The 9,440-nt window shown below is 34.5% G+C and overlaps 1 protein-coding gene across 3 annotated transcripts; it reads left to right on the top strand.

Annotated features, from left to right (window-relative positions):
- Positions 1-2,421: 2,421 nt before the first annotated feature.
- Positions 2,422-9,065, top strand: LOC123875714 (BAG family molecular chaperone regulator 2). Of its 3 annotated transcripts, none has more exons than XM_045921712.1 (4): positions 2,422-2,693; positions 6,645-6,787; positions 7,806-7,918; positions 8,543-9,065. In XM_045921712.1, exons 1-4 carry the CDS (start codon positions 2,602-2,604, stop codon positions 8,780-8,782), a joined length of 588 nt encoding a protein of 195 aa, XP_045777668.1. In that variant the 5' UTR covers positions 2,422-2,601; the 3' UTR covers positions 8,783-9,065. The 3 variants fall into 3 exon arrangements, with proteins under 3 accessions (XP_045777668.1, XP_045777669.1, XP_045777670.1); XM_045921713.1 differs by lacking the exon at positions 2,422-2,693 and adding an exon at positions 5,011-5,169; XM_045921714.1 differs by lacking the exon at positions 2,422-2,693 and adding an exon at positions 5,012-5,163.
- The last annotated feature ends 375 nt before the right edge of the window (positions 9,066-9,440 follow it).

Genomic DNA, 9,440 nt, shown 5'->3' with positions numbered 1-9,440 from the left:
CGTTCTTAGCTATAATCCAAGAAAATCGGTTCAGCCGTTTGAAAGTTATCAGCTCTTTTCTAGTTACTGTAACCTTCACTTGTCGGGGGTGTTATAAATTTTTAATTTACACTTATAGCAATATAAGCAAATATAGCAATTATTTTCAAATATAATGTACAGTAGTAAGATGTGCTTTAAACCTCAGAGCCATGAGTTTTTCTTTGGCCTTTTAACGGATTGACCGTGAAAAGCTAGCAGACAGACAGACACTTTCGCTTTTTTAACAAACTTCCAAAAAGAAGGTGGTTCTCAATTTGGACTATTTTTTTGGTATATTATAGTGTGGAATGTGGATGTCTACAAGTCACGTTGCGTTTCGCTAAAAGCTGTGGCCCTGAGGTTAGATTTTGTACGCGTTGTTAGAATCATATTACAAAAACGTCCACTGAGTTACCTAATTAAATGTATAGTATAGATGCTATTCATAGATATAATTAAATGTCGAAAGTACCTATATTATAAGAAAGGCTTTACAAGCTATTTTGAAAGAATTTCTAAGAATAAAAGCGGAGAGAGCTTGTACTGTCAACAAAAACAAATATTATCTTCCAAAAAGATAAAAATAGCATAGGTTAGATAACCGTTATTGTGTTTTACCTTAAATGTAAATGAAAATATAGTACATAATATATTATAATGTTAAATTATATTATTTTTATTCATACAGTTTATTTATAAAAAAGTATTAAGCAATTCTTATTCAAATTCTCTAGAATTAGTCTGTTTCACTGCTAATGGATAGAACAGAGTTTAAAATGGTCATTTTTGTTTTTGTGGCTAAAGGTGCAGACACACTATCGTGGTGTGTTGCGATGGAATCCACGCGATGGTCGCATCGCTACTCGCGCGATGATCGCGTAATCGCATTATACGCCTAAAGATATGTACTCACTCATCTGAACTAGGTAGTATTCGAAATATACATATCCGTCCATTGATATTAAAGCATTAATTTATTGACGTAAAGTTATTTTTATATTCACATTTTCAAGAAAAAAAAAAAGAAAAAAATATTTTAGGTAGCAGCTATTGATTATTATTTGAGTTATTTTATTCTGATCATGTACATACTTACTTCTCTTTTCTTTTGGAAACCTGGTGAAGACTACCGTATACTTCGTTCTATCCATTAGTGTCTTAAGTGAATGTTCACAAATGAAGCGCGAATCGTTTGCGAGTAGCAATGGGTCTTATTAATGGTAAATTAATTTATAGACCTTACTGGGTAGACCATGAATAAGGCCCTTAATTACTGAGTAATCACTATTCACACACAGAAAACAAAATATAGTTTAATCTATGCTTTAAAAAAATATCATTATGATTAATTCTATTGTACACAATCTGAAACCCAACTTGACAAGTTTACAGTTAATGCTATCTTTTTCCACAGGGAACATTGTGAAAAGGATAGCACTATACTTAGACCTGTCGATGATGAGCTTTTGTACAAGTACACAAGTATTACATACACAGATTGGAGCCAGTTCTTAATTAATTTTAAAATTATTATTTCTATTTACAGTTGTGATAATTCTAGCATTAATATTAATTTGTAATAAGACTTTAAATAGTTAAATAAAAACGTTTGTAAATAGACTTGTTTTGTATTTGTTTTTTTTTAGGGTTATGTACCCAAAGGGCGCCAACGAGACCCTATTACTAAGACTCCGCTGTCCGTCCGTCCGTCCGTTTGTCTGTCAGTGGGCTGTCTCTCGTGAACTGCAGTAGGTAGAGACTTGAAATTTTCATAGAATGTGTAATTTTATTACCGCTATAACAACACATACTAAAAATTACAAAATTGCCGCTATGAAAATTAAAAAATATCATTTCTTGTAAGATGATACGGAACTCTTCGTGTGCGATCCGACTCGCACTTGACCGTTTTTTATATTGCATATTCTTAGCTGTGCTTCTCTTACAAGTACTAAATAATTTAATGGTGGTAGGACTCTGCAGGAACATTAAAATTAGGAAGTCATTTTGGTATAGTGTACTTATAATTTTATCACAAAATCAAGTACAACAAAGGAGATTCAAAGTAGCTATTTTATGCCTATTTAGTATGTTTAGTATGTAGTATGTACAATCCATGCATAATTAGTAAATTTATTGTTACTAAGGCCACGGACATTAATGAACTTACCCTATTCTAATGATATTTTTTGTGGAATCATAACCATCCATACCATAAAGAAAATAAACCATAGTGTTGAATAGACAGAGCTCAGATCCAAAGTTACCCTATCTATGGCGCTACTTTAGTTCTCCATTTCACAATGTTCGGTGTAGTAGAAAGGGATAACATTATTTTAAAGTCGAGCTACCGGCATTTTTGTAGAAGTTCCTGCAAATTCTAGATTATTCGTCTATGCAAAAGGTGCTGTCAGTTGTCAAAGTCAGTGTGACACTTTTTTGCTTTTTATTGAAAATTGAAGTAGCGAGAAAATAACACCAATTTTACTTGATTTTTCTTTCGAAAGAAGTTAATTAAGTTACGTTGAAGGACTTGTAATTGTTACACTGGCTGCACCTGATTCGGACAAGGCTCAAACAATGGAGGTGGACGTATATACCATTCCTGAGACTTCTCGTTTACCACTCATCGACGAAACATCGGCTCTTGGGACGACGGCACCGAAAGACAGGTTCGTTATTTGCTGTAAATACAAAACATACTTGACTTCTGTACACCATTTAATACATTTAGGATAACTTCCTTGATTTTCAACAAGTTTTGAACAGCTTCCTTCCTCTTCAGTGCTAGTAGCATAGTTCTTACTCGTGGGTACTAATTATAAAATAATATTCATATAACACCCACGCTACCACCTTAAACAGTCGTTTTATTAGGACACGCTCTATAAATTTTTTACCTTGTTGTGTAAAGTAAAAAAAGTACCATCTGCTTAGGTACCTAACATTTAAATAAATGGAATGTAACTGCACAAAAAGTTACTATTGTATAGATCGATTCCTATTTTTATAAGAGACCATAGAATTCTAAATAAGGTAATAGAATTAGCATCTATTGTACTTTAATACCAGCATACTATTAATGACAGTATATTGTTAATTTCAGCTACTCACACAGACAGAAATCCTAACAACCCAAAATTCCTATAAGCATAATTTGTAGGAACCAAAGCAATATAAATTAAACTGAAATGCTATGCAAAGATGTCTATTTTACAGTAATGCCCACTGATGCTTTACTAAGCATTTTCTATTGAATTGTCTATTGAATATTCTGGCATAAAAACTAGCCTATGTTCTTCCCCTAGATGCAATTTGTTTCTGCTACAAATTTCATCAAAATTATTTAAATGGGTGAACTGAAAAGTTAGCAGACAGACAGACACACTTCCACATTTATAATATCAGTATGAAAGTATGGATTATAAACCAGCAGATGCCTATTATGTAAAATTATCTATTTTCCCATGGAACTGAGATATTTTCTGCAATAAAATTACTAGTATGTTTCTAAATGAGGAAAAAAGAGGAAAAACCATAAAATAAATCTTAAATCTATAGGACTAAGTGCCTTTGTCTTGACCATAGCTAAGGCGCTTTGTGCCTTTTTACACTCATGCATTTGTCGACATGAGTGTTATCATACCATAATTACTGATAGAGTGATAGATAACACACATTTGCAACTATAACCTTAGAATTTATAGATAAGGGCAAGCTGCATACAATCCATTACTTAAATTGTAATATCATCCATGAAAACTACTAAACTAATCTAGATACAATTTACATAGTTATAAATAAATATTATGCATCTAAGTATTGTGCCAAAATTGATCAAAGTCAAAGTCAGTTTACAGGCATTGCAAAAAAAATAGTCCAATCCAAAGTCACAACATGGCAATCTGCACAGGTACAGCTAAGGGCAAACCCTGCTGACTGCCGAGATCTGCTTTTGCACACTGCAATCTGAACTTCATATGACTCATGTTCAGATTAAACTACTTGTTTTGCAATCACTGCTTCAGTTCTATAAAACCATCGATGTATATGGATATCTGACTCGTTCAAGTTTTCTGAAACATATAGACAGTAAAATGATCATTGTATATATTATATATAATTAATTAATTAAGGTTAATTTACTGAATTATGTATTAAACATTGCTACGCACATTAACAAATGTGTGATATAAATGTAGGTAGTTGGTTATTACTGTTTGTACAGTTAAGAAAACAAAATTGTTTAATTTATTTGAAAAAAACTGGTAAATGCTGGATCCACACTGCATTGTATGTACTTGCATTTAATATAAGTGCCTCTATAAAATATTTGCACGCCATCGCATGGCAAATGTGGTGATACTAAAATGAATAGTTGTAATATCTTTGTTAACCTGCATTTAGAGCAAATAAATGATTGATTTGATTTGATTTAGCCTTTCCCATACAATTCCGTCCGCAAAAATACGCTTGAATCTTACGTCATCGTCATTGACAAAGTCAAGAGACTTTTGCAATTTCTCTTGACTTTTTGAGCGCGTTTTTTATCTTCGAAGGGCCCATCCATATACATCGATGTATAAAACCAAGTTATTCAGTTGTTATATTGGAATGTACACAATTAAATTCTTAGCAAATAAAAATGATTTCTTTGTTGGTAGATGTGTAATATAAAACACTAACTGATGCCCGCGTCTTCATTTCTGTGGATATAGGCTTTTAAAAATCCTGTGGGAACTCATTGATTTTCCAGGATCAAAGGTAGCCTTTTGTTAATTCAGGATATAATTTATCTCCATTCCAAATTTCATCCAAATCCGTCCCATAGTTTTTGAGTGGAAGAGTAAGAAACATCCATCCATACATACAAACTTTCGCGTTTATAATATTAGCAGGATTCTTAGTAACTAGTGATACAAGTATTTATAATGATTCATTACAAATCCTTATTGGATCCAATTACTAGAAATTCTTGAGTATAATGTAAAGCTTGTATATGATGTTTAGTGTGCGATAGTATGTGAAGTGTATTAGTGTACTTTTGTCAGTATTGTGTTTTGAAAAAGTGATGTTTTCAATAGGAATATAGATTGAATGAAATATTATTGGGTTGTTGTTGGGTGGCTTACTGATGGAGATGTTGGTGTACCTATACACATTTTTTTTTAAATCTTAAGATATACTTTTTTATGCACTAACAGTATTTTAAAGATACTATGCCCACGACTTTGTCCACGTGGATTTAGATTTTTAAAAAGCCAGTGGGAACTCTGATTTTCCGGGATAAAAGTAGCTTGTGTCACTCTACACTTCGATCCGTAGTTCTGTTGCGGCGTGATTGAAGGACAAACCCACAAATGAACAAACACACTTTCGAATTTATAATATTAGTATGATCTAAGTAACATGTTATTGTTATAGTAATATTTCTTAATCTGACCTACATAATTTTGTATCACCTTTCTTCCAATTCAATGCGTATGCAATCTACATCGCTTTAATGAGGAGTTGCATTTTTATGTTACTGTAAATGTAAACAATAAACATGTTACATTTAAACTATGAACTCATACACATTACAAGATAATATGGCCAATTCACTTGTGCATAATCTCTAAACTAAATTGAGAGACCTAAATGTTATGCTATCCTTTTCAGCATTATGAAAGAGATGGCAATATATTTAGACCTGTTATTTTAGTTAAATTCAAAGATACAACAGAATCAGCTACAATGATGAAATAAATATCTGATGATAGCTTTCCTAAACCTAGGATGTGAAAACAGATTTTGTATAGTTCATAATAGGCATTATTTTGTACATAAAATGTCCCAACTAATCCATATCCATTCTAATATTATAAAAATGTGAAATTGTTAACAAATAGCCTTGAAAGCCTAGTTGTTAAGAGTTAAGACATCCACCGCCTTTTTGGAAAGTGGGCGTTCGATCCTAGCCACACAATTCTATCTTTTATGTGTGTTCTAAGCAATTAAATATCACTTTCTTTAAGGCAAAGGAAAACATGGAGAGGAAACCTGCAGAGAGTTCTCCATAATGTTTTCAGAGGTGTGCAAAGTGTGCCACTCCGCACTTGGACAGTGTGGTAGATTGACCCAACCTTTCTCATTCTGAAAGGAGGTCCATGCTCAGTAATTTTAGTAATAACTAGCTGATGCCCGCAGCTTCGCCCGCGTGGATTTAGGGTCTGAAATCCCGTGGGAAAGTTGTCACAAAGTTCCTCTATCGATTAAAAAAAAAATTACGCAAATCGGTTCAGAAATCTCGGAGATTTCGGTGTACATAGGAAGAAAAACACAACTCCCTTTTTGAAAGTCGGTTAAAAAAGTAGCCTATGTTACTCCCTGATCAATCCTCTACTTGTCTGTGAAAACCCCGTCAAAATCGGTCCAGCCGTTCCGAAGATTAGCCTTTTCAAACAGACAGACAGACAGACAAAAATTTTAAAAACGTGTGATTCAGTGTTGGTATCGTTCAAATAACCATATGAGCTTAATATGAGGTAGTTATTTCGAAATTACAGACAGCCACTCCAATTGTATTTATTAGTATAGATATTAATTTGTGTATTTTAGTAATAATTTGTGTAACGTAATAGGTTGATAGCCGTGCTGGACCAAGTGGAGATGCGCGTGGAGCGTCTACGGCGAGACACGGTGCGCATAGAGGAGGAACGGGACTCCTTGTTGTCCACCCTCGACAGTGTGAAGCATTCCGAGCTGCTGGCTGAGATTACTGAATGTGAGTCGTCATCATCATCATCATCAGCCGATAGAACCTTGGCGTGTGGACTGTGGAGGTCTCTTGTAGTGACTTTCACACACCACGGTCTCCCCCCCCCCCCCCCCCCTGAATCCAGTGGCTCTCGGCGAAGCGTTTCCACCTAGTGAGGGTCAGTGTGTCAAAATAATAAAATAAAATCAAGTGCCCATTGCCACTTGATTTTATTTATTTAAATTTTCGTAAGAATCTCTAATATTTTTGGAAATAAAATATAGCCTATATAACTCAGGAATAATGTAGATTTCTACTGGTGAAAGAATTTTCAAAATCGGTTCAGTAGTTCCAGAGAATACAGACAAACTTGAAATTAACAGACTTTAGCTCTTTGTAGAATAAGTAGTAGTAAAACAGTTTCATCCATCTGAACTCATTTTTTAAGTAATTATACAATTTCATTCAAAATCAGAATTATTATACAAGAATTGATTACACCGGCTATTGTGTGTAAAACAACTCCTTTAATTGAAGAGCATCTACAATAGCATGTCACCTCATTTTTTTTTTTTGCATAATGACTAAATGGAAATTGTAACTTATTTCCAAGCGATAAAGTTGCAAATTGCTCCTTACTAGCTGTTACATCAGTATCAATATTATGAATGAAAAAATTTACTTTTCTGTATGTCTGTCTGATAGTTTTTCACGGCCCACCTGTTTAACTTGCATCTGAGACATACGCTTCTTTTTATCGCGGAAAATCATAATTCACAAGAAGTTACCAAAGGATTTTTAAAACCGAAATCCACGCGGACGAAGTCGCGGGCTTCATCTAGTTTTGTTTTAATAATCTTTATAACGAGATTGTACTTTATGTGAAAGTACTGTACATAAAGTGTGTGTACAAGTGTTGTACTTTATAACACGATATTGTGTCAAAATCAAAGGAGATAGCATCTTCATTCCAGATCATTTAAAGGCAAGTATGGGATAATCATTTAAAAGAAAATTTTCAAAGGAAATGGCACCTTATTTCCAGGTGATAAGGACGATATCACGCGGTACGCGGACCGCATCTTGGCGCGGGCTATGACCGTGGAGGTAGCAGTCCGGACTGACCGTGACCCGCAGCAAGAAGAGGCTTTGCACCAGGTAATCTTGAGCTGGAAAGTCAGTTATAAAAAACCAAGTGCGAGTCAGACTCGCGCGTCGAGGGTTCCATGCTCGAGTATTATTTCCGACATTTCGCACGATAAATCAAAAACTATTATGCATAAAAATAAATAAAAATCTGTTTTAGAATGTACAGGAAAATCTCTTTCATATGATACCCCACTTGGTATAGTCATCTTTGAAAATTAAAAATGGTAATTATTTGTTAATGAACACATTTCAATTTTTTTTTGTGATGTAACCACAAACTCACGGTTTTCGGATTTTTTCCTTTACTTGTGCTATAAGACCTACCTGCCTACCAAATTCCATGATTCTAGGTCAACGGGAAGTACCCTATAGGTTTTCTTGACAGACACGACAGATGGACAGACGGACAACAAAGTGATCATATTAGAAGGGTCCCGTCTTTCCTTTGTAGGTACGGAACCCTAAAAAATTTGGATAGCTACAAAATTTAAAAAAGATTTAGTTGATTCTATGGTAGAACTACATCGGATTCTATGGATCAATGTCGGACAGCCGCGTTTGAAATCTCACTGGCCCGTTTGGGATTTGTCGACAAATCTATATAATGCTCATTAGCCAATAATTTTGTTCCAGGTGAATCTGTTAATAGACCAGCTAGTGGTATCAGTTCACGAAGACACCGTCATAGCGCATACACGCTGTCAGACGTACATGAATGCTTGTACATCCCAGCCGGATTACAGCAGTGGGACCGACAGAAACTTTGAAACGGCCATACTGGGATGCACGCTGGACGACCAGAAACGCGTCAAGAAACGTCTCCAAGGACTCCTAGACTACATCGCGAAGATGAATGTTACTACGTGCTCGTGAGTGCGGGCTAACTTTACCAGTCTTCATATTCAATGAAAGTTTTAATGCTTTACGTTTGCGTCTACGTTTTTTGTAAGTTTCTTCGTACTCGCAAGTTCTCGGCTTCTTAACAATATTTGATAGGAACTGGCAAATATTTGTTTGTCTTAAATGATAAGTATTATAGCCTGCTTAAAAATATTGTGACAGTTTTTTCTGTAGTTTAATATCGAAAACATGCTAAATCGCAAATTGTTTTGTTGGTCTAATATTATTAATTGAATAATAATGATGCCTTAAACTTTGTAATCTATCTAGTAGTAGCGGAATAGATAAAACTCTGACACGGCCATACTGATCCATTCGCTGAATGATCAAAACCGAGTTAAAGAACGCCTGCAAGGACTCCTAGACTGCGCCAAAATGAATGTTAGTGCTTGTTCGTGAGTAAAAGTTAACTTTATTACTTCGTACTCGCAGGACCTTGGCTAGTTACCGATATTTGACAGAAACTATCAAATATTTGCTATAATAAGCAGACCGCTTAAAAATATTGTGACAGTTCTGTCTTATGATTAATTAATACCGGGAATAGGCTAAAATTGTTCTTTCGTCGATTCTAGTATAATTCAATAAATAATAGTGACATCTGCAGCTATTTGAATGTATTTGACTAAAA

Source organism: Maniola jurtina, chromosome 20, assembly GCF_905333055.1.
Source record: "Maniola jurtina chromosome 20, ilManJurt1.1, whole genome shotgun sequence".
Taxonomy (NCBI): Eukaryota; Metazoa; Arthropoda; class Insecta; order Lepidoptera; family Nymphalidae; genus Maniola; species Maniola jurtina.
The sequence above is the reverse complement of the archived record's forward strand: the minus strand, read 5'-3'. Positions and strand labels throughout refer to the sequence as shown.

What these genes read in the sequence shown, in the direction of transcription:
- LOC123875714 (XM_045921712.1), top strand. Translation starts at nt 2,602, where the DNA reads ATGGAGGTGGACGTATATACCATTCCTGAGACTTCTCGTTTACCACTC. An exon ending in ACGACGGCACCGAAAGACAG is followed by an intron (nt 2,694 to 6,644) that starts GTTCGTTATTTG and finishes GTAACGTAATAG; the next exon opens with GTTGATAGCCGTGCTGGACC. An exon ending in GCTGGCTGAGATTACTGAAT is followed by an intron (nt 6,788 to 7,805) that starts GTGAGTCGTCAT and finishes CCTTATTTCCAG; the next exon opens with GTGATAAGGACGATATCACG.